Consider the following 23,562-nt stretch of genomic DNA (forward strand, 5'->3'; position numbering starts at 1 on the left):
TACACAGATACTTTTCTTTGGCCGAGGTCTCTCTCTCTGAATAACGATGGTATGTTCGAGACAATGTCAAATTTGTTGTATAGATGTTTGACAGTTACCACTTGGCACCTCCTATAATATTGTGACTAGCGTCTCCACTTTAAAGAAAGGATGTGGCCAGTGTAGCATGACTGCAGTGGAGATTCCACACAAATGCAAGCATACATTTTAATTTTAACCCACAAACCCATCCCCGAGCAAAAAAAGACAAAAAACTCACAGCTTGAAGTCAGCCGAGCGGTTCCGTTTCTTGAGTACCCTGAAGCAAAAGATATATTTCTATCTTAAAAAAGAAACATTTGGATACCCAAAAAGTAGGGCAGGAATTCTCAAACTTTTCTACCTCAAAAGGCGCTTATTACTATTCTCCGATAGCGACAACTGGCTTAAATTGACTTTGCAACATCACCGCCAGGGGGACCTGCAGTTCACCCCTGCTCCTTCTGCTGTCCAGGTTCCCTCCATCTAGGGCAGAGGTTCTCAAACTTTTTAGCCTTGAGGAACACCCATCTATCCTGATTGACGGCCAAGGAACCACTTTTAACGTCAGCACTGTCGCAATGAAGCAGCACAGCAACCTACAATCCTTGAAGACAATGATAGACATACCAGGGAGTGTCCTGGCACACAGCTATGCATATATGGATGGTTCACTGGACAAACATTCTACTTCGCAGTTCCAAGTTTCGTCAAATGCCCCTACTCACTTTGGGATCAGGTTGACAAAACTTGGGAGTTTGGGGAACCCCTAGAGGTAGTCCAAGGAATCCCTGAGGGCATTCCAAGAAAATATAGAGGGTGCAAGAAGAACCCATGAAAGTACTCTGATAAACCTCCGAGGGTACTCTGGGGAATTCATGAGGGTGCTCTGGGCAATTCCTGAGGGTGCTCTGGGAAATCTCTGGGGGTGTGCTGAGGAATCCCAAAGCGTACTCTGAGGAACCCCTGAAGGTACTCTGAGAAACCCCTGATGGTACTCTAGGGGGTTTCTGAGGATACTCTGGAAAATTCCTGAGGGTACTCTGGGGAATTTTCGAGGGTACTGAGAGGAATTCCTGAGGGTGATCTGAGGATCCCCGTAGGGTACCCTGGGGAATCTCTGGGGGATTCCAGGGTTCTCTGAGGAACCCCTGAAGGTACTCTGAGAACAAAACCCTCGAGGTTACTCCGGGGAACCTGAGATCTTAGGTACCCAGTTTGAGGACCCACCATCTAGGGCAGTGGTTCTCAACCATTGAGGTCTCGCGAACCCCTTGTGGATCGGCGGAGATGATGGAGGACCCCGTTCGTGATGAGCGGAAGTGAAAAATAAAGGTTATATGATAATGATTTAATAAATAGATATAACTAAGGGCAAGTGCGAAAGGGACTTCTCTTATTGACATACACACGAGAAAACTCACCAGATAATTGGAACATTTCTTCCCAATCTGAAAATATACATCTTTTATTGCCGGGTTTCGCTAATTAGGCAGGGCGTCGCGGATACCTGGAATGGCTTCGCGGACCCTTTGTGGTCTGCGGACCCCCATTTGAGAACCACCGATCTAAGGCTATGGGCCAAACATTTCAGCATGCACGTCCCAGTCTCACGCATCCACGACTGCACACGGCAGAAGCAGGTAGGAACTCACCGGACGAGCGGCTGTGGCAGGTGGTCGGGGTTCACAGGCACCTGCACCCCCCTCTCCCACTCCTGCTTCCAGGTGTCCAAGATGGGCCAGTAGGTCTCCGCCTCCAGGGGCTCGCTGTCCGCCAGCTTCATGGCACTGATCAGGTCCTTGCGGAACAGCTGAGACGCACAAGGAAAACAGAGCAGACGAAATTATGAATATGGTATGGAAGTTCATTCGTTCGTTGCACATTCTCCTCTGTCTATTTACCAGCCAAATGTGGCCACATGCTTTTGTTTCATCCTCAGTCTCAAAAGATGACAGCACGTGCTCGGCATAGCGAACTTGACGGACAAGCCGTCTGCTAGAGGTTAATCACATTATTTGTACACATCCAACCTGTCCTGCGACAACACTTAGATCACAAAATCCGGCCACGTTTCTAAAAGAAAGGCGTGCACGTCGCAGTGGCACCGACGACACTTCCACTGTGCCTATCTGCATGACAGATCGTGCGACTGTTTGCACACCGTGGGTAGACCATGTCTTCACCGTGGGTAGACTATGTCTTTGACAACACAGAGCCAATGTTGCAGTTTTTGGTTTGTGATCATGTCTAAAGCAAGACAGCTCGAGATACATTTAACTCTTCGGGAAACAAGTGAAGTGAAACCATTCTTTGGTACTTTTGAGTGTGAAATAACTTGTCTCTTAAAACTTTTGGAATTGAGCGTAGTAGTTTTCTCGTAGTGCCATGCTTGAAAATGCAGGATTCCCTCAGAATATGAACTCGACCAAAAGGTACAAATACCATGGCCACAGACACCAGCCCACAACTCACCTCCGCTGGCTTGTTGTTGCGATAGGAGCTGTTGTAGATCTTGGACATGGGAGGGGGCGCAGCACACTTGGACGAGGACACTGCAACCACGAGACGGAACTCGTAAACCTCGATCTGCTTGAAGTCAAGCTTATTAAGACTAGCTACACTTCAAGTGCACTACTGACAACTCTAAAGATACACTGAATTAAGAGCTACAGCCTTGAATTCTTAGTGCATAACGACAGCACCAGCAAACAATGAAACAAAATATGAGGCCACATGTTCGAGGCCCCTAAAGAAGCGGTCCTCAAACTAGTCCGCGGTGACATTGGTGAAGATCCGCATTGATTCAAGGATCGCAACACTGGGGACAGGTAAGGCACTGAAGAGGATTTAAATCAATGAACTGAATGTCTTTACAGTTCTGATAGAGCTTTGATGAGTAACAGTGAACTCTTGCTGATTTCTAGTTACGAGTGATTTTTATTTTATCTTTTCACTAGACGCTTTCTTGAAAAAATCCGCTCACAAATCTGCTATCATTTTCGCTTTCCACTAGGAGTCTACACTGTCTGGGCTCATTTGCAGGATGTCAAAGACAATAAAATGTGGTTATATTGGGCAGGATTGATGACATAAACTTTCTCCGATTTAGGGAATGTAAGTTCGTTTATATTAGGAAGTTTTCTAGACCACATTCCCCTACCGCTAAGCCCTCCGCAGAGAAGAGGTCGCTACTGCTCCTGAGTGCCCATGGCCTTGACTGTAGAGTTCTAAGTACCGTAGCGGGTCGCGGAGAGCTTTGAGGGATGGCGAAAAGGATAGACAAACTCCTTATTTCCATTTAAATGTAGGTAAGGGCAGCCTGCAAATGACCTCTAAGATAGTTGCTGGGCCCGCAGCGACGGGAAGTTTTAGAAAAGCCACTCTAAAGTGAAAAGTATGGAACATCCTGAGAAAATCGAAACTTACGCCGGCTGTCGTCGTCCTCACATGCGCTGATCTTGCGAAACCGCTTGCTTCCGGACGTACCTAGATCGTGCGAGAAGAAAAAGAAGCATCTTGGTTTCATAGACAAACCCAGCTTCTCGTATTCAAGGCATGCAGAGGGAGAAACGACTGACCTCCGATCTTATTGTCGGCTTCGCCAGGCGAGCGCTTTTGCTTCGCTCCTGATGCCATAGCGGGCTCTCGGAACGACCGCTCCAAGTTGGAGGAACGTAGCTGTTGACCCTTAGGGAAAAAAGACAAACGAGGCAACGTGACAAATGAGCAAAGCTGAAGAGCGCGGCGGACAGCGCGGTTTATCACACCCGCGCGGGAGGAAGAGCGAGTAGAGTTCGAAAACGACACAAATCAACGTGGAAAACGGTTAGAAGTCGGAATCACACGTTACTGGTGTCAACTCAATTCTAAAATAAGAAAAGGGGCATAATGTTTGCGGTGGAAATCCCTCCTCAGCCAACCGCGCTTTCAAATAACGCACGCGTTGTTGGTGTCCACAGCAAGACAACAGATTGCTCCCTCTTGAGCGTGTTTACGCTCTCGCCCTCGAAATGAACGACGGGACTCCGAGTCACTTCACCGCGCGCGATTCGGCGGGGCCTGAACAACAAATAAAGCACTCCGCAAACCGTCGAACATCGGAGGTTTTAGCCGTTGTCCGAGCATCGGTCGAAATACGTCTTTGCCTCCCTCCTCCTCCTCCTTTTGCCTCCCATATTTGGACAGACGGGCTGACGTAGCTGGCGTCGGCTTTGTCCCGCGGGCACGGACACTCACCGTCGGCTGGGTTCAGTTCGGGAATGTCATGTCCACAAATTCAAAAAGGGGAACGCTGCTCCGCGGCACAGAGGCGGCGGTCACATCAGTTCCTTGAATGTCGACCGCGGCAGCCAGCGCGGGCCACGGTTTGGCGCCATTAGCAGGGAGCATTGGCGACGCAACGCGCAGACAACACGTGACGCGGCACCGAGACGTCCATTTCGTCGGTGCTGCGGAGACTCCACTTCAGACGCTGCCCATTGTCGCGTCCGTTAACGGCGTTCCAGCGTCGTCAATTGTCCGGGAACGGTGCGTATTCCTTTCGAATTAACGACGACTCTCAATGCTCGATCCGCGCCCCACTAGGCCTCGTCCCAGTGTTGGCAGCACGTGCCTAGAATGTCGCTGATATAGAGCTCTTCTTTCTAAAATAAAATGTCTCGTCGTTGTTCGTGTGTGCAAAAGGAACCAATATCACAGATTGTGCAGACATTTTATTTAAAAAATCTAATTTGAATCGTATCAAAGAAAGGTATTTAGCTAACTACAAAAAAAGAAAAAAATTCGCAGCACTGGTGCACCCGCAGGGTTTTTTCTTTTAATCGCGGGTACTGAAAACAAATTGTTACACCAATATTACAAATTTTTTATAACTTTTTAAGCAACAAAAGGGATGCCAAAACAAATAAAGTTATAAGCTTTATTTCCAAAACCTCTGTAGCGCGAGTCTCGCATATAGGCCGCATCGGCTTCCCTTCTCTTTTTGTTCTTGCTGCTTATCAACGCACATCTTTGAAGAAATAATTGGAAACATTATCAATACTATAACCATTGCAGAAATATACACGTTTGCAAGTCCGGCTTCAGGGCGCTGCCATCTTGCCTGTCTGGGGTGCGCTTGGACCAGTCATAATCCGATTACGAAGCCTTGCTAAGGCGTCGTAATCGGATTATGGCCGCTCCCGAGAGCGCACCCCACTGAGGAAGATGGCGGCGCCCTGAGACCGGACTTGCAAACGAGTATACCAAACGACACATCTAGTAGCTGCACCTTCCCTACAAGGGACTATTCGAGCCCTTGAGATTGAGCAGCTTGGGCGGGTACTCCCGCGAGTACGATTCCGGTACAAGCGCACCGAGAGCTAAATGCAGTATCCTCGCAGTGAGGCCCCACACCCTGTCGTCCCTTCCGTCCAGCTTAAACACGGGCGAAACATGACCAGGTACTCCCGGGTGCGTCCATTGCGTGTATTCCCAGCCCTCGGGATCACAGAGACTCTTTAAGGTCGGAACTAGGACACACTCCACTTCGTCCATGTTCACAACCAGCTCGTCGATGAAGGCTGGCGACGAAGACGACCGCACGTAACCCACCACCGGAGTCACTAATATCTTCGAACCGAGGGAGGGCAGGGCGTTCATGCTTCCCCAGACGTCAACGTCGGTAGGAGGAAGTCCAAGCTCTTCCTGGGTTTCACGGAGTGCGGTGCTCACGTCCGATGCGTCCGTCGTGTCGGCGATGCCGCCAGGAAAGCTGATGATTCCGCCGTGTCGAGAGAGCTTTCGAGACCGCAGGGTTAGAAGGACAGAAGGTTCCCCCCTTGGGTTCAGGCAAAAAGGCACCAGGACAGCGGCTACGACGTCCGTTTTCACGTTTCGAAACACCCGACTGTAGTTTTCGGAGGTTCGGGCGAGTGTTTTCATGCAAGCTTGCTTGCGCTCGTCTGAGAAAAGCGACGCGTCGAAACTTACGTTAGAAGTCGACCGCAAAGTCGTGAGCCTGGCGAGGCTGCTTAAAGACCAGGCCAGAAAATGCTGTTTGTGTGAGATCATGCTTGCTCTGAAAACTTCATCCTTTTTGACGGATCCTGGCGGATCGCGATACGCCATCACGATCACGATGATTGATGGATGGATGGATGTCAATGGTTATACCCTTAGTAACGGGCAGTAGCTTGCGCCACCTAGCCTAAGTCTAAAGAAGACAAATATGTTTCAGACCTTGTAAGCCAATTTGATCACCCTCACTATCACCAGAATGACCTTTGGGGGGGATCGGCCAAAAAAACTAAACACATCACCCCCCCCCCCCCCCCCCCCCCCCCGTCTTTTCCCTCCGGCGAGGGAGTTGCCAAATGAAAACTTTTTTTTTTTATATAATGGGCAAACCTACCTCGTTGGGGCAAACGGAGGAAACAGAGCAGTTATGGGAGAACCACTTATTTGGGCGGCCGTCAATTTTCCACTGCTGATATTAAAAACCATATTCATTGAGAGAGGGTTTGACTTTGGGCTGGAACAACGTGGGAACGAGTTTTCTTTCTGCCTTTCCAACCCGTCTTCCAGTGGTACAAATACTCATACCCCCCTAGACTTTTTTCCACCCCCACCCTCCCCTAACACAGCCTTTGTGACCACAAATCATTAAAAAAAAAAAAATTATTGCTTTTGGCTTTGGTACTTATACAGTAATCGAAGTCTCCCAAATCTCCCTCTCGGACTCTTCACTACATTTTCTAATGACTCCATTTCATTTGCCTGCGATCAATTTTCATAACCCCAAAAAAATGCTCAGACAACACAATTAATTTTTTGTTTTTAGAGTGAACGCAGTTTTACTGAACGTTCCGAAGGATGCGGTACAGAAAAATATGTCGTAAAGTAAAGATCTAATCATATTATCGCCAGTGTAAAGCGTACAGCCCAACGGCCATACACAAACTTGTCATATGTACACAGTCGCGGTCGATGAAAACTGCATCCTAGAAACCAAGCGAAAGAAAAAAAAGTGGTGGTCAGTTCTTTGACTGAGTTGCCCATTTGGCCTGTAGCGATTGCATCCACTGCACAGCAGCCTTAGACCAAACCTTAAACTGTGCAGCAGCTATGTTTGAGCTATGCCCTGCTTGGACACAGACGACGTGCCAGTGATTCTCCACCACCTCTTGAAGATAAGGCCAGCTCAGAGGGTATTTATGTTTGTAGAAGGAGAACGCCACTGCGGCGCTGAACAACGAGATGGCCATGAAAAGGACCAGGAGCAGCATTTTCAGCAATGCCGAACAGCATCCTGCAACAAAAAACAAACTCGGATAAATATATCGCATGCCAACGTGGATGTGCTGGATTCTCACCGCCTCTTTTGGCTCCTCCGGCGTCCCGGCCCTTTGTTTGTTTTGGGCCTAGAAAAGTTGATGGCGTCAGTAACGGTTCTTCTCAAGAGGAGCACGAGTTCGCAGGAATTGGCTTACCCGATTTGGCATTGCTTTGCCTTTGCTGGGCAGAGGTGTCCTCCTTTTGGAGCTTCTGAAGATGTTGCTGTTCCCTTTTCAGCCGCTGTTCAGCTTTCTTCTTTTCCCGTTCGGCCTTCTTCTCCAACCGCTGCTTCTCTGCCTCTTTTTCCTGTTTCGCTTTCAGTATTGCTTCTTGTTCTGCAGTGTGAAAAGGTTTTCTTCTGCAAATGACTGCCCCGAGCAGACCGCAAGCACTCGCGAAAATGGCATACCTCTTTGTGCCTTCAACTTCTTCTGCTTTTCTCTTTCCACCTCGGAAGCTTGAGCTTGGAGGTACTCAACCACCTAAATAAAATAATTGCAGAAAATAGAGGTTAAAAATAGATGCAATCCATCATATTTCAATCAAAAAAATAAAAAAATAAAATAAAAGGAGCATCAATAAATTGCCAAGGCTAGACTCACTTGAATACACTTTGCTCAAACATTAGTTCTGACAGGATGAGCATCTGTCACTGGGCACTTTGTCTTACATTCATTTGCCTTTTCTCCCCCAAAACTAGACTTGTTCATGTGAATGGGTGTGTTCACCAGTGACAAAAGAGCAAACCTATTAAATGTTAATGTTGTCATATATGACCACAAATATAAACTTGGGGAATTTTTTTGGCCATACCATAAGAGCCACTTGATAACCTAAAGTGTGCAGATCATATCTACAACTCCTATCATGCACTATTCAGCCTACTGCCATTACCATCATGAAAGCCTGAGCATGTTCATTTGCAGTTATACCCCATCTCATGTTGAGGGCAGTGCTATCAAATGCACAGGCAGAAGAGTGTAGCTCTGCAGACTGCTCAGTCTGCACAAGCACCCATACAAGGAGAGATCTTTCTAAATCCGTACACTTCCCCCAAGCCTCTGATACAGCCGTCCATAATGCTTGAGATAGAGTACTATATTGAGCACAGTAACAGGTCTTCATCTATTCTTTTATTTATGCATCTATGACTCATTCTGACAATTTAAATAACTACAGCAGACAGATTTGACTATGGCCCTTTGTGCGAGCGGACATCTAGTGCAAAATCGGTCACAACAGTGTATGCATTCCGTTGTTGCACGGTGAGGAGAGAGAGGGTGGAAAGATGGCACCACACGGTACCAGATGATCATCGCTCTTGTTACCTTCTCACAGTTCTTATGCGGAAAGCAAGTCATCTGCTTCTTGTCCAGGAGTTGCGGTGACGTCAGAAACACGCAGAGCTCTGATTGACTCTGATTGAAGAAGAGTGGGTTAACCTTAAAGCAAGCTGGCTTGAGGTTTACCCACTATTCTTCCGATCCGAACCAATCAGAGCTCTGCACTCTGATGTCGCCACAACCCCAGCAAGAGAAGCTGGCAAATTTGTGATCCACATTGCAAATGTGGCCCATAAACCATTTGACCCGGAGAGAACAGTTGGAAACACCCCGAAATCTATTCACACAAAACAATGACCATCTATCGGGCAGGCACGGAACACTTCCAAACTGCACACATTTTACACACCATCCTTTCACGACGGGCTCGAAATTACTCTGTCAATAGCAACCATTTCTCATAGACCATGAGTAGATTTGATCTCGAAAATACTACAACACCTTCAGTATGGTTATATGCAAGTTAGAAGTGTTCCAGTGCTATCTGATAGATGGCGCCAGTGTTCACCCACCTCTTTCCACTTCAACAGAGTGAATGCTGGAGAGGAGGTGACTCCCTCTCCAGCGGTCGCGCTCCTAAAGTGGAAAGAGGTTGGCGGAGTTTCCCCACCTTTTTTTCACTTTAGCGGCACCTGAACATGTTCCCTCACACCTTTTTAGCGCACTGCTGGCACTGCTTTTCGTCGAGGCAGTCACCGGCCACGGCCTTGAGGCGCGGTTCCAGGGGGTTGTCCTTGAGGTCCAGCCAGCGCAGGTTCTTCATGCGGCACATGCTCAGCGGAAGCGTCGTCAGGTTGTTCGCGTACAGGTCGAGTCGCTGAATGTTGTTCAGCCTGCCGAAGTTGGCGGGCAGCTCTTTCAACCGGTTCTTGCTCAGGTCCACTTCTTTGAGGTGCACGAGCGAGCAGAAGGCGTCCTGGCGTCGCGATGAGGGAAGGACCAAGTCAGAAAACGTGACATTATTTCACCCAAAACACATTAAAAACAAATAATCCAGGATTCGAAAAGGCGTTATCTCTTACCGGCAAACTGGCTATCTTGTTGCACGACAGGTCTAGCCGGGTGGCTTTGGGCAGCTCGGCCTGCGATCAAAGGTAAAAACGGAAAGTCTAAGCACCCGAAGCGTCGCAAGAATACCCCGCCTACGTAGCTAGCAAAATAAAAGCAAAAATAACGAGGGCGGAATTTGAATTCTACGGGTTAAAAGCCATGTCCGGTACGGTGAATCCCGCCGGGTTCGTCCCACTTACGAGTTCCTTCACAGGTGGTTCTGTCAGCTCGCTGAGACTCAGGTCCAGGGAGTTGCCCTCGATTCTGCTTTTGAGCGACCCTTTCGCCATTGTTGCTTCGAGATGTGTTGGAGGAGGAATCAGTCGGAGAAGCACGTAGGTTGACACGTTACTATCACCCTATCACTGCTTCCAACAACACGGCCAACGCGACGGCGGACGAGCAGGCGCTGGGCGGGGGAACTCAAGAAGCCGTGGAGATATGCGTAATTCCAGAGCGTGCTCTAGATGAACGAATAGAACTATCGGAGGTGTTGCTGCCTCCCAATTGGAGTACAACATGCGCCACCTATTCGTAGCTGCGGTGGGTTCAGGCAAGTTCAGGGTACACATTTTTTAGTGTTACGTTCACAACAGAAGTGTGGTCAGCCAAAAAAAAAAAAAAAAAGTACACCTCCTAAAACAAATTAAACTGATCATTGTTGTTCTTATAACCTTTCTTTTGAAACACCCTCGATCTCGAATGATGGAACAATTTAAGCTTTAATTATAAAACGCAACTCCTTTTCTGTAAAAAAAATGAGACGTTTACAATCCCCTGCAATGCCGAATTAGAGCGCAGCTCTTGAGGAGGAGGATGGAAAGGTACGCAGAGGAGGCTATGGACCTCCTCCTCTCCTGCTCACCTCCCATTTAGGAGAAAATTTTCCGCTAAACTTAGCGGGTAAATATTTCCTCTAAATTTAGCAGGGAAATTTACCCATAATGCAACACGCGGTTACGCCGACGACGACGACGCTCAAGCCAGAACCAAGCACCTAAGAGCTGCGCTCTAAAAAAAGAAAATAGGGCCAAAATACTTGCCAGGGTCAACGGCGGTGGCAACACAGACTGTAGGGTCGAGTGGTAGGGCACGTGTCCTCAGAGTTTGGCCAGATTAATCTTGTCACCATAACGCCCCACTTCCAAGTGAGCCAATCCGCAGTGCCAAGTGAGAGGCGCGAGCGCATGAACTCCTGGCTTTTTGAAGTGCACGCACTTGCTTCTGTCGACTTTCTTCATCGTACGTATCCTCATTTTATTTAATAATTGGGTTGTGGGGATATTTATACAGCGTGTAGTTGGTCTGCCATCAAAGTTGCGACGAGTCACACGCTGTAGATGAGCAATTTAGCCAGTGCAGTACAACCGCTAGCCTGGGGTCTTTAACGTGCACCACGCAGTAGTGATACACGACCGCGCACCGGTACGATGCACATCCAGATCGAAGCGGGCAGGGGTGGGGCTCGAACCCAGGATCCTTGGGTTCTGCAGCGCGAGCTTTCGCTCCACGCGCGTCGAGCTGGGTGAGCGCTTCAGCCCACTCGGCCACCGATCCCCCCTCATTTTATTTAATTACATCATCACCTAGCTTCAACGGCAGCCTACATTGCTATGGGCCCCAGCCTTTCTGCTGTTATCGTGCCTTTCCTAGGCCGAAATAAATATTATTCGATGTGCGGGGAGGGCGACATGGCCGCCACTTTTATCAATTTACCCGGTGGAATGCATAGGACCGACTGTCGACATACAAATTTCCCTTCTTTTCTTTTATTTCACTGGCTCTGGCAAGAAAATGATATAGACCTTATTTGCTTACTCTCGTCCCTGGCTACCTGGTAAGCATATCCAGTATGGGCAACGAAGAAATAATAAAACATTTTAACTTGCAAATAGTAAAACAATAAAGGGAAGACAAAATGAGTATGGGCGACGATTACGTTTATATCCTAAATTTATTCTATTGGCGTGGCAATGGCAAAACAATGTTTTCGCCCACACTCCAAGTGACAATGTTTCAAGAAGGTGAAGTATGTCTATGCAGAGAGCAAGTCGACTGCTTCTTGCGCAGGAGTTGCAGTGACGTCAGAAACACGCCGAGCTCCGACTGTCTTTGATTGAAGGATAGTGGGTAGACCGCAAAGCAAGCTGCCTTGAGGTCTACCCACTATTCTTCATTCAGAATTCCAATCAAAGCTCGGCATTCTAATGTCACCACAACCCCTGCAAAAGAAGCAGATGAACTTGCGCTGTGCATTGTGTTACTCCTTGGTGGGTTAAAAAGCTAACGAATGAAATTTTCTCGACGTTTGACCGCAAACTTTTATTCAGGCCAAGAAAGAGGTGGCTTGTAGCAGACGGCGTGTAGCGTTAACAGTGCTCTGCGCCGAGTGTTCCATCAAAATGGAGTTGCCTCCTCTTTGCTCCCTCCTTCCTCTTTTGCTCCTTCGGCGCTCTCCCCCCCCTTCCTCCGCTTCTCTCCAGCGCCTTCGTCGCCGTGCCTACTGCCCAGAATCTCCCAATACAGACATTTTTTACAAGGGTGCCGCCATGTTCAATTTTGTCACTTCCAGTATGGGCGAAAACATTGTTTTGCAGTCCCCACGCCAATAGAAGACATTTAAAGGGGCCCTGCAATCAAATTTAAGTGTCTACCTTTTTTGCGGTTTCCACGTCTCTTGGGGTTCGGGCAAGCCAGTGGGCACGGAGAGAGTAACTAAGTATCAGTGCGTCATATTTTAACCGCACAACGCAAAACCTCCTCCACCTATGAGGGCGACCCGCGGTGCCGAAAGCGTGCAATATGTGACAACATTGTGACATTTTTGGTCCTAGCCTTACTACTGGTCAGAGCCGCTAAAAGCTTTTTTTTTTTAGTCGAAATACAAAATATAAGTGGCGCAGACCGTTTCAATTATTCATGAAAGCACAGTTTTTGTTCAGTATTTTATATTAAAGTCAACATACCCGGCACCAAGCGTGGGAAAAGGCGGCGCTTACTAGAGAGGTGTAGTGAGTTCAGGCGCCGACGCGTGCCACACATTGCTGTAAAGCGGCGAGCGTAGAAAGATCCTGAATGTGCGCGGCGGCGCAGCGGTCGTATGGGCTGGAGGATCCGACCAGTTCTGAGCATTCCCAAGGCCTTTGGCGAGCAGGTTTGGCTTGCGGTTTATTTGGCGGTTTGGCAGCATGAACTGGCTCCCGTTCTGAACTGATCTTTACCCCGTGTTTGCTGTCGTTTGGGGCCAATGAAGTGTCATTCAGAATTAGTGTTTAATCGCGCAGCAAATGCCATGCGAGCCGCCCTGGCTGCCCGCTTCATCCAGCCTATCCAACACATGCTTTAGTGGCGCCCACTCGAGCCGTCAACACCAACTGCGGCAGCCATGAGCACTCGTTGAGCTTACTACCCCTCCTCTAGTTTACGGCCACTCAAGCCAGGACCAAGGATGTCATGAAGGAGGTTATTTTTTGCTCATTTTAGTAATTTTTATATGCCTATAACTTTTAAAATAAAGCAAAATTCGAGAAAAGAAATGTTTCATTGAGTTACTATGGTCAGTGCACTCAGGTTCAGTGCAAATTAAAAACCAGTCAAAAAGTCGTTGCAGGGCACCTTTAAAGGGAAGCTACGGAGCTTCTTGAAAAAAATGAGTTAGAAGTTAATTCTAGTGGATTTTTACCTTATGAACCCGAATACCCAAACCATTTTCTGCGCAAGAATTGCTAAACGCGAGACACAGTCGCTGTCCGTGACGTCATCGACGGATCTTTTGGCTGCCCAAGGCTAGGGAGGCAGGGCTTCAGTCCTATTTTGAAATTGCTCTTATAGCTCTCCAGCGCGTCGCATTGGGATATAATTGTGATATCTGTGATTCTAACGGCCAAATGAATACAATACAAGTGTTTTTTTTTTCAAATGCAGAACCGCCCCATCTTCCCTTTAAGATACAAGCGTAACCGTCACAGTCTCGTTTTGCGTCTCCTCTATTTTTTTTTACTATTTGCACGTTGAAACGTTCTTTATCGTTTTTTCGTCGCCCATACCAGATACGCCTATTATGTCGCTGGAGGTGGGAGTGCACGAAAAAGGCCTACTGGTCTACGCACTGACTAGAAGGTTTCTACCGTCGAAAAATCGCTTTGCTTTCATATATTGCATCAATTTTACACTGCAGTGCAAGAAATAGATGGTTGCTCGCGTGCTGAACAATGAAAACGACCTCCTTTCGTCTGCCATTTTGCCTGACCAGTGCACCCCCTATAGTTTGCTGGAGTTGCTTGCGGCTTTACACAAATAGCACCAGCTATCAATATCTGTGCCAAACGCGTCTCTGCGCTTGGTGTTACGGAATTCCCGATGCTATGAAATAATGAAACCAATCAAGCAGTGTCAGAAGTGCTGGGCCTTTCCTGCTTATGATTGGTTCAGCAATGATAAAACACATCCAGAAACAAGATGAATGCCATAACGGTGCGCTTTCGACACTGTTTGATTGGTTCCATCAGCTTGTAGGATCGGCTGCATCTGAATAGTATTACTGCATTATATGGCGCCCAAAATGCGTCTCCGACTTGCGTGTTTACCGCGTCCAAAAAAGTGGTCCCTCAATTTCTGCCTCGCCGGTCGCGATCCTGGCAGTGTCACGGCAGCGGCGGTGCATGCGACAGACGCCCGTTCTTTTGTAGGTCGCTCTCCAGTGACGGTACATGGAAGCTTTGGCAGCCAAAAGTTGGGACGCCGCGTTGACGACGGCCCTCGCTCGCAATTTTCGCCAGCATTTCTACGACTCCCCGCCAGCATCGTGACATTTGACATCATGACACCCAGGCTTCTGTGACGTCATTTGTTGACACTTCACGACTGCTTTTGATGCATGGGCAAAGTGAGCATGAAGGCACCTTGGTATGGGTGAGATAGGACACCTAAGCACACCAGTCAGAGACGCGCTTCAGGCGCCCTAGCGTGCGGGGCGCAAGTTTGTCTGTTTCTTGCACACAGTTTGCGACGATGTAAGAACACGGAGCTCTTGTTGGTTGATTGAAAAAAAAATAGTGAGTAGACCTCAAGGCATCTGGCATTGAGGTATACCCACTATCCTTTCAATCAAACCCAATCACAGCTCGGCTTCGCTCCACAACTCCCGTGCAAAAAGCAGACGACTTGCTCTTCGCGTTACCAACGAGCTTTGTATTACAGAATTTTCAACCGCTCAATCAGGGTCACGTGGTTTATAGGCCGAATTCGCAATACAAACTGTGAGGAGGTGCCAAAGGCATTAAGCGTTTGCAAACGCTTCCGCCTTTCCGGCTGCTCTTGTCCTCGTCACGCAAAAATGCAGCGCATGTGCACTTGTGACGAATCACTGCAGGAGGCGCACGCCATTGAATTGCAAACACTCTCCATAATTTGACATTAACCCTTTTTTCAATCTAGGTGCTCTAAAAAAACAGATGGTTGGTGGCGCTGCTCGCTGGAGCGGAAGTGAATAAAAAGTCTGTGTGATGCGCGTGTCGACTAATCAGACGTTTGGTCAAACCTGGGACGTTTACCACACTCTCTACCCCGAGTAGATAGTAGATTCTTCGGTGAATTGCATTGCGGCATCAACTAATGAATGTACAGTTTGTTCTGAAATTTCTTATACAAATAGTTTGAAGAGCAGATGAAGTCATGGGAACCTTGATGTTGCTTTGGTTGCATGTCGTCTCCAGCAATTACCGTTCGACTTGCGCAGTGTTCAGCTTTTGGTGAAGAAGCAAAAGACATGAGAGGCAAGATCTGTGTTCAAGTAAACATTATTGTAAAAATTAAAAAACAAAAACGAAAAAAAGGGGGGGAAAGGACGGCGGAATAAATTTTTGAAGGAAACATATTTACAATACAGTTTACACATGCAAAAGAGTAAACGTGCACTGGGCAAAGCAGGTGTCGAGTATTTACACCGTTTTCCACACTCAAGTGACACGACGAGTAGCTTACACCGGGGTGCAGGAGGAACCACATTCGCTTGGCCCAATTCTTAACAGCGGAAGCATAGATCTGCATTCGAAAGACCTGTCAGAGCGGACTTTCCCTTTAGTGTGCAATGTGCAACAAAAAAGAACGGATAGTTGGGAGAGTTGGTGGGAATTTGCGCTGTTTCCACGGTCCAACATCGAAATGCAAAATTCTAACAAAAAATAATGTCACATAGACTGAGTTTGTAACAGTAATCACCATCCTAATTTGGTTCCTACCATAGCAGCACCAACAATTCATTATTTTCACCGCAAATAAATAAATGCCAGCCCTAGCTAGCAACCCAAGAACGAGCTGAGAAATCACACTTCCGAAAATAAAAAAAATTTGCTCAAAGCAGACTGCCAGAGGCATGCTTTCGGGAAGCTTTGTGAAATACCGTGGGCTTCGTGACACAGTAAGCAAAAATGCACTTTCTCGCGTGTTTCACTGTTTTTTTTCTTGCAGACACAGGAGTGCTGTCCATGCTACCACACAGCGATGCCAAAAGTGTGTGTCTGTGCACGGCATAAACATAGGTCATAAAATTCAACGCTTGCTGCCCACACGACTCGGCAAAAATGCATACAAGCACCTATCCCATGTCTGCAAGAACTTTTGACTCGACATACACCTTCGAGACAAACAAATGCTCGAATCTGCCGAGGCGTTAGCGCCGGTTCCTGAAAATATCGCCACGGTGGACGGCAAAACATCGCAGCAAAGCCGTTCATATTTTTTTTTTTTTCGGCGAGTACCACGGCGGGTAGAAAAAGAGAACGACGCCAATCTCAGCGGCTTTGCAGCAACTACAGTGCACGCAACGCGTCTCTGAGCAGTGCGTCCGGCGTCTTGTTCCGCCCGTGCCTCGAAAGTGGTCCCGAAGCAGCAACGAACGACGTCGCAAAAGCCCGAGTGTCATGCTGTCAGATGTCGCAATCCCCAAAATCCGAAAAAAAAAAAACAAAAAAAAACACAATATAATGCGAGTGTTACTGTCGTCGCGCCGTCCCAACTCCCGGTTGCCAAAGCTTACGAGGGACTGTCATACTAGAGAGCGACCTGCGGCGAATGGGCATCTTCCACATCCACCACTGCCGCCGACGGCGTGGCGCTTTTTACGACGTCGTCGGGCGGAAATCGAGGGACCACTTTCTGGACGCGGTAGGCACGCAGTTGGGGAAGCATTCTATGCACCGTGATGGCGAGACCACCGAAGCCGCCGACGGTCGGGACGGCTTCTCTCAACGTGACGTAACACGGAGCAGCAACGTGCCTTCCCTCCGCCAAGCACGCCTCTTCCGACAGAGACGAGTCTCTGCCGCCGTCAAAGATCCAGTCGACGGGAAGCAGAGGGCACGAGGGGACCGGCTACTCGAAAGAATGCCGCGAGGCCGAGGATTTTTGAGGGTGAAAATTCGGTGCTGGTACGCCGGGACGCCGTTTCTCACTCTCGGCTCGATAGGAGTGAGAAGAGGGTGAGACAGCAGAGGCAGGCGGCGACCAGCCCCAAGGAGAGCAGGCCGGCCGTCACGAGGCCAAACGCGAAAAGGTACAGCGTCCGATCACAGTACAACAGGCTGGACCGGTCCACATAGTCCGGCGGGTAGGCTCGGTAGACCCAGACGCAGCCTGCAAAAGAAGAAAACAGAAAATATATATACTGCTGGCCAATAAGAAAGAATCAAACGGCCGACATTGTGAGCATGCTGGTAGGCGGGCGGATTGCTCGATGTGTCAACGCCGGTTGTGCGTTTGGGTCAGCGTTATTAGATTAGCTCAGTTATGAAACTGCTAATAAACACTGCATGCACAAGCAGTACCCCCCTTCACTCACCACGACTCACTTTCTGTCGTTCGATGCGCAGGACGGCTGCTTTGGTAACTGCAGTGTATTCCATGGGATACGTATGTTTCAAAGTGCAGCGTCTACATGGCGTTCCACCATACTCTATGGAACACTTAGTTTGTAAACAAAAATCTAGATGGCACTTCGAACAACGGGAGGCGGACTGAAGTGAGTGGGGGGTACCCCCTTCTGCGGGAGTTCCACAGAGGTAATCTAGTAACTTCGGTTTGGGTCAAATGGCCGAATGAGTGTGTTCCAATTTTAAAATTAATTCTCGAGAATATCTCCGGCATTCCTTTAAATTTTCCTTCAAAAAAGTTTATTGGCGAGCTGCTTTGGCAAGAAGCTCGACGAGTCGGAGAGTTGCTACCTGCCCGTTTTTCGACAGTACGGCCAGTTTTCCGGATAGCAAGACAGCTGCCGGTCTGGATCTTAAACCAGCTATCTAAACGCTTTTCATTTTTTTATTTATATTTTTTTCTGGGGGGGAGGGGGCAGCCTACACCCCATCCCCCCCCCCCCCCAAAAAAAAAAGAAAATGGGAGGGTGGCTTTTATAATTATATTCTAGACTGTCAACACAAACTAGCAAAAAAAGTGCATGTTAACAGATAACTTTTTTTTTTAAACAAGGTACATGAAAATTTGTTGAGTACTCCCAAGCAAGCTTGTTTGAAGAAAAGAGGGAAATGGGAGAAAATAGAAAGCCGACACCTGCGGGGGTGCAAGAAATATGCAACTACCACACAGGGCTGCCCTGTCCTCCCAATAGCTGTCTGTACCTTTGGGGTGGGGGGGTGAGGCGGGGGAGGTGAATGGTGCCCGTCCGCAGAGTGAGCGGCCGAGGAGTTTCCACTTCCTTCTTCACTTTGGCGCTCGTTTTCTTTTCAGTCATGTACGTCCACATGCTTCATGCTTTCAAACTCAGTCTTTTTTTTTTATCTGGTACTTTTTTGGGGTTTTTACCTGCACACGAGGATATACTGAAACATGTGCAGGCTGTCTCCAGGAAAGGCTGACATTTGTAGGGAAATTGTAGCCTGCATGTGTGCCAAAAATGACAGGAGCAGCACTGAGTGCTTACTCATCGCTGCGGCTCAGGATGAGCAGAGGTGCGGGATTTGTTTTTGGCGCTTCACTTTTTACTAAATTATATGTAGCTATGCACGTTATTGAGTTCAGTGTTGTGTGTTTGTGTACTTACATGTGCTATTGTATTTTTATACCTATGTTAATCGATTTCGCTCTGGGAAGCTCATGTCAAAATAAATTGAATTTGAATATTAAAGACTGTCAAAACTGCGTTTTTCCTCCCATACCAGGTCAATCCCGCATAACCCCTCGCCCCCGGAATCTTCTTAGAAGAAAGGTGGCAACCCTACGAATGATGCTTCATAAGTATGGAAGCTCTATCACTTATTTTCATTTCATTTGCTGGAATCTGTATTAACAAATGAAGCTGCATGCTTTATACTCTAAAACTTTAAATGAGAAAGCACCATCAACAGTAATTAAATAAGAATGACTAAGCATCATTACTTTTAACCAGCTCAATCCAAGTTTCCCCACAAACAGATTACAGTTGCAAGTTTGCCTCGGCTATTCCAGAAAACAGGCCCTTCTAAGTATTCACCAATGCAACTGCCAGCTATGCTACGGAAAAGAGCTGCCCGACACCACTGTCACACTAACGCGGGTAATTGCAGATATGCTCTTAAAACATGTGACCCGACCAGACACTGAATTGTAAAAGGATTTGCGCGAGTGTTTACCACAATTACTGTATCATGTAAGAAGCCTAGAAACAAGCAAAAAGGGTAATAATAATAATAACAAAAAATCCATATTCACTTGACAGTTTTACTGCCAACTTCAGTTGAAACAAAGCAAGATGGGCCACTCACCTGCAACATACCAGGCAAAAAGAAAGCAGTTGACTAGGGTGCCCCAGGTGCGCTCTTCAGCACGCTGCTCGTCCGTCGTGGCCCTGCCCCCCTCGCCTTCAGCTCGGCGGCACTTGCCGCACACATCCAGCAGCGTTTTGAGGACGCCGAAGACTCCGCCCATGACCAGGAAAATAGGAATGTATTTCTCGGCGGGGCAGTCGTTGAGGTACGTCGTCCCTGGAACGTGGGGACATCAGCGTCAGCTGCCGCAACGGATCAACGAGAAGGACGTCGTCGGGCAGTGCCGGCCATGTGCACGAAGTACTGGCTCGTTCAAGTTTAGTAAATGGAATTATACGGAATTTCATAGTCCAGGTTGGGCTTAAATAGGACTGTTAAGCCTAATTGGGTAAGTTAGACTCTCGATTTTGTTGCTTATTGCTTGTTTTCCTCTTTCTGCAATGGAGCATGGAAAAAGGTTTCTCCCGATGATAGCTATCAGCACTGACACCTTTGTCAGATGCTATATGTCTTTATATATCTTTTAGTGATTGCTTGTTGTTGGCAAAAATGAGTGACATTACCTAAGAAGAACACAGAGGCACCCTGGTCTCAACAGACCGCCTAAACTAGTTACAATTAATAAAGATTATATTAGAAAATGATAAGGCCTAACATCTCAGTAAGCACAAACCAACGCTACGACAAAACAAAACAAGGTGCAGACCCTTGACAAGTAGCAGATTGCATAGGCTTCCTGCATTGCCCAGGAGAAGCTGCGAAAAAGGACTCGTGAGGACTTGTTTTGGGTAATACAAACTTGATCGTCTCAAACTGCCACACAAGTAAGAGCGTGCCTGCTCTGTTGCAGTACGCGAGATCACAAGGAAAATACGAAGAAACAAAACAAATTTAAACGCCGTTGAGGCACAGGTCGAAGCTAAAACGGTAAGAGCGTGAACCAAGAAATGCTGTTACACAAATTCGAAAGAAAAAGGAAAATAAAAAGCATTGGGATGCTACATGCTTTGACGTAAGCACACAGAGATAAGTGACGCATACCCTAGTGGAGGTGGCATGAATCTGACACTCTCTAGTGTCTTGCGGCATTGAATCTTGACGATTTTGGACGTCAAAAGGTGTTTTCCTCGATTTTAAGCACTACGCAGAAAGATAAAAGCTCAACAAAGGTGCCATAAGTAGTACAAGGCCCAGTCAGGGGAACTTGTACTACCCAAAATGAGGGCACCACAGTTTGTTCAAAGCTCCAGTTCATGAGGCTTATAGAAAAATATATGGACCACCAAGCTCCAGCTAAGAGCCAAACACCAGTGAGGAACAAAAACAAACAAAAAATATTCACCTATGACAACCATGCTGAAGGGAATAATGACTGTGACTCCTATCAAGATTGTGCAGCCCACTGCAAGAGAAAGCAAATGGATTGAGAATCAGTCATCAATGCCCGACAGACTATAAGAAACAAGGAAGGCCAGAGCCCCTGGACTGACTTACGAGTTCCGAGCAAGAGGAGTACGACGCTCTGCAGGAATTGCACCACTCCGTTGGAGGCCTTGTGTGCTTCCCGGACCTGCCCAAACAGTGACTGGTAGGACGGCGGAGGAGCTACGAAAAAAATAAAACAGCCTAGAAGTTGGCAGAATGTGAACTCTCTTAATGACATTCAAACTTTGTATGGTATCATCGGGTATGAAATAAATGCGAACAGTGTGGCCTTCTATACTTTCTGGGCAGACTAGAGGCAACAAGGAACAGATAAAACTGCGGAGTGGAGAGAGGGGCCATGATGGTGTACAGATCAGAGCAGCCTTTTTTTCACCCCATAGTTCTATCAGTCCCTTAGCTGCTTCTGGGTAGCGTAGCATGTATCCAAGGCCACACACTCCACGGCTTGCATTTAATTTTCCGGGGAAGTAAACATGAAAACCAAAAACGAGTTGAGCAGTAAGGACCAAAAATCGGTCACCGAGTCATCAAATAATAAATAAATAAGTTAATTAGGCACTTACTGGTCCCATTCCAAACTTGCTCAATCTTCTTCAGGATCAAAACCCCTGTACATAAGTGCTTGAAAACTACCCATGACCATCACATTGCTTCACGTGTGTCATCAATTGACGCAATATACCGTAGCGCCAGGTCTACTCGAGTAATATTTGGAGCATAAACATCAACAAAGGTGGCGCCTTCTTGTACGACCTCTACGGCATGGAACAAGGAAAGTTTTTCGGGTGCCACTGCTAACTGTCACACGACGTGATATCTGCGCCAGCCACCCAAAGCAAAATGCAACACTTTAGACAGCTACTTTGACAGTATCTGCGATAGAAGCGGCACCAGAAATTTTCAGCGTAGTGTCATCGTCACCGCCATGCCAGAACGCTGGGCTTTAAATGTACAGCGAAGAAAACGTTTTGAGGGGTGTCCAAACAGGACACTACGAAACGCACGACTCCGACGAATCGTGAAAATTGAAGCGGACGCGCCCGCTTCAATTTTCTTGATTTGTCGGAGTCGTGCGTTTTGTAGTGTCCTGTTTGGACACCCCTTTAGCCAACCATCATCACACACCAATATTTTTATTTCAAGCAGTGCGGTGTAAGATGACAGTTGGACAAAACTTCTTTGTGGCAAAGGCTGGTCCACACATTTGCATTTGACTGATCGACAGCGCTACAACCCCGTGTGATGACAATTAAGATGGGAGAAGAGGTTTGCGACATCTATCAAGTAGCACCAAAACCCTTTCAATTTGCATATAACTGTAGGTCTTGCAGTGTATGCAATATCAAGTCTAGTCGTAAGCCTTGACAAGGGATCATAGCGCACCCTATCACAGTCAAATGCAAGTGTGTGAATCAGTCGTTTCCCGCGAAAAAAAAGCTTGTGCTGCCGCTTTTCCACGAGCTAATTTGGAAGTGTCAGATTACTTTTCTGGTGCCTGTAAAATAAAGATCTTGGAGGCTCGTCAAGAAAAAATCACGGCACATTGATTAGAGGCCGACAATGGGAAAATACCGTCTGGGTTGGTGATGTCGTCGTAGGATGGTGGCAGATCATTTTCGACGGGACTCCGAAAGGGTAGGATGGGATGCGCCGTGTCTCGGTAGGGTGGTAGGGACATGGCGAACTCCTGTGCGGGAAAGGCCGAGAGGCCGTGAAAACACAGAACGTAATTCGTGATGGATTGCAACTGACAGGGAACAAAGATTGTGGGTGACTCACGCTTCTAGATACCACGTCATTCATAACGTTTAGTCTGCTTATAAAGCGTGTTCTTTTTTTTTTCTTTCTTTTCACCTTTCATTTTTTTTTTTTTTTGAAAGCTGGGCACTTTTTTATGTATTTAAAGGGCGCTATCAATTGCTTCTCTCATTTCGTTCTAATTTCCGTGAGGTACATATTGGTCATCTACCCGTTCCGTCAAAGTGTGACACGAAAAAGATTGCATTAAATATCGTCTTTCCACTGCTGTTTAAAACAGAGACGTAAACGGGACCAAAGGGCAAAATAGAAACTGTAAAGTAAAAATGTAGAGTGCTCAAAAATAAACCGCGGCCAAGTCACTGGGCGTAGCACCCGTAGCGAGCTCAGCTTACAGCGATCTTCTCGGACGAATATCGCCACGTGGATGAAAGGAAGTGAGCGCACTTTCACATCGGGTAACAGGTGACAGTCTAGGCTACAAATGGGGCACCGGAAAGGCGCTAGTTCACATAGCATCGCTCACTCGTTCGCTGTACAGCCGTCGGGTATCGGAGTCCGCCGCCATATTTGTTTACCGCAGCAAAGCTTTCCTCCTCTCCACCACTGCTTCTCCTTTCTGAATGTTTTTTGTTCCTTTTTATTTTGCGGGTGACCCGTTTCGTTTGTTTACACTACTCTTGTAAGTTGTAACCGGGCGGAGTATGAGGAGTAGGCAAAGTCACGTGGTACGCTGACGTCAGAAGTGTCGCAATTTTTGTGCTCTTCGTGATCGAAAAAAAAAACAAAAAAAAAACAGCGAAAGTTTATTTTGAGAATCGACGATATACAAACAGCTAGCTCATCCGCCTGTTCGCTGTACTTTTGACAAGTAC

General features: G+C 47.4%; 4 protein-coding genes across 6 annotated transcripts in view; all 4 read right to left on the minus strand.

The window, feature by feature from the left end:
* LOC8051020 (protein Jade-1) overlaps nt 1–4,643 on the minus strand; it is a 30,762-nt gene extending 26,119 nt beyond the window's left edge. The window contains exons 1-6 of the mRNA XM_002433913.4: nt 4,258–4,643; nt 3,600–3,708; nt 3,448–3,507; nt 2,494–2,573; nt 1,674–1,831; nt 260–298 (exon numbers count right to left, since the gene is read on the minus strand). Of these exons, the coding sequence (XP_002433958.3) occupies nt 260–298; nt 1,674–1,831; nt 2,494–2,573; nt 3,448–3,507; nt 3,600–3,657 (395 nt within the window). The 5' untranslated portion in view covers nt 3,658–3,708; nt 4,258–4,643. The remainder of the gene's footprint in view (nt 1–259; nt 299–1,673; nt 1,832–2,493; nt 2,574–3,447; nt 3,508–3,599; nt 3,709–4,257) is intronic.
* A 276-nt stretch (nt 4,644–4,919) lies between these two features.
* Nucleotides 4,920–6,312, minus strand: LOC8051019 (nucleoside diphosphate-linked moiety X motif 8-like). 2 transcript variants are annotated; one of them, XM_002433912.5, is made up of 2 exons: nt 5,261–6,312; nt 4,920–5,079 (listed from the first exon to the last, which is right to left on the minus strand). In XM_002433912.5, exon 1 carries the CDS (start codon nt 6,127–6,129, stop codon nt 5,296–5,298), a length of 834 nt encoding a protein of 277 aa, XP_002433957.3. In that variant the 5' UTR covers nt 6,130–6,312; the 3' UTR covers nt 4,920–5,079; nt 5,261–5,295. The 2 variants fall into 2 exon arrangements, with proteins under 2 accessions (XP_002433957.3, XP_040077973.1); XM_040222039.3 differs by having other exon boundaries at nt 4,920–5,084; nt 5,266–6,311.
* A 515-nt stretch (nt 6,313–6,827) lies between these two features.
* Nucleotides 6,828–10,230, minus strand: LOC8051018 (leucine-rich repeat-containing protein 59). Its single transcript, XM_002433911.4, has 7 exons — nt 9,929–10,230; nt 9,701–9,760; nt 9,331–9,594; nt 7,745–7,817; nt 7,491–7,670; nt 7,374–7,421; nt 6,828–7,309 (listed from the first exon to the last, which is right to left on the minus strand). Exons 1-7 carry the CDS (start codon nt 10,016–10,018, stop codon nt 7,035–7,037), a joined length of 990 nt encoding a protein of 329 aa, XP_002433956.3. The 5' UTR covers nt 10,019–10,230; the 3' UTR covers nt 6,828–7,034.
* A 5,278-nt stretch (nt 10,231–15,508) lies between these two features.
* Nucleotides 15,509–23,312, minus strand: LOC8051016 (transmembrane protein 272). Of its 2 annotated transcripts, none has more exons than XM_029975068.3 (6): nt 23,214–23,312; nt 22,502–22,616; nt 20,978–21,088; nt 20,826–20,885; nt 19,481–19,699; nt 15,509–17,360 (listed from the first exon to the last, which is right to left on the minus strand). In XM_029975068.3, exons 1-6 carry the CDS (start codon nt 23,253–23,255, stop codon nt 17,176–17,178), a joined length of 732 nt encoding a protein of 243 aa, XP_029830928.1. In that variant the 5' UTR covers nt 23,256–23,312; the 3' UTR covers nt 15,509–17,175. The 2 variants fall into 2 exon arrangements, with proteins under 2 accessions (XP_029830928.1, XP_002433954.1); XM_002433909.5 differs by having other exon boundaries at nt 23,083–23,216.
* Between the last annotated feature and the right edge of the window lie 250 nt (nt 23,313–23,562).

This window comes from Ixodes scapularis, unplaced genomic scaffold (assembly GCF_016920785.2).
Source record: "Ixodes scapularis isolate PalLabHiFi unplaced genomic scaffold, ASM1692078v2 PGA_scaffold13__105_contigs__length_92229423, whole genome shotgun sequence".
Classification (NCBI taxonomy): Eukaryota; Metazoa; Arthropoda; class Arachnida; order Ixodida; family Ixodidae; genus Ixodes; species Ixodes scapularis.

Coding starts and splice junctions, on each gene's coding strand:
- LOC8051019 (XM_002433912.5), bottom strand. CDS start 6,129: ATGGCGTATCGCGATCCGCCAGGATCCGTCAAAAAGGATGAAGTTTTC.
- LOC8051018 (XM_002433911.4), bottom strand. CDS start 10,018: ATGGCGAAAGGGTCGCTCAAAAGCAGAATCGAGGGCAACTCCCTGGAC. Junction 7,671..7,744: donor GAAGTTGAAGGCACAAAGAG/GTATGCCATTTT, acceptor TTCACACTGCAG/AACAAGAAGCAATACTGAAA. Junction 7,422..7,490: donor GCAAAGCAATGCCAAATCGG/GTAAGCCAATTC, acceptor CAACTTTTCTAG/GCCCAAAACAAACAAAGGGC.
- LOC8051016 (XM_029975068.3), bottom strand. CDS start 23,255: ATGGCGGCGGACTCCGATACCCGACGGCTGTACAGCGAACGA. Junction 21,089..22,501: donor CGACATCACCAACCCAGACG/GTATTTTCCCAT, acceptor TTTTTTTCGTAG/CTCCTCCGCCGTCCTACCAG. Junction 19,700..20,825: donor CTTCAGCATGGTTGTCATAG/GTGAATATTTTT, acceptor CCCACGTTCCAG/GGACGACGTACCTCAACGAC.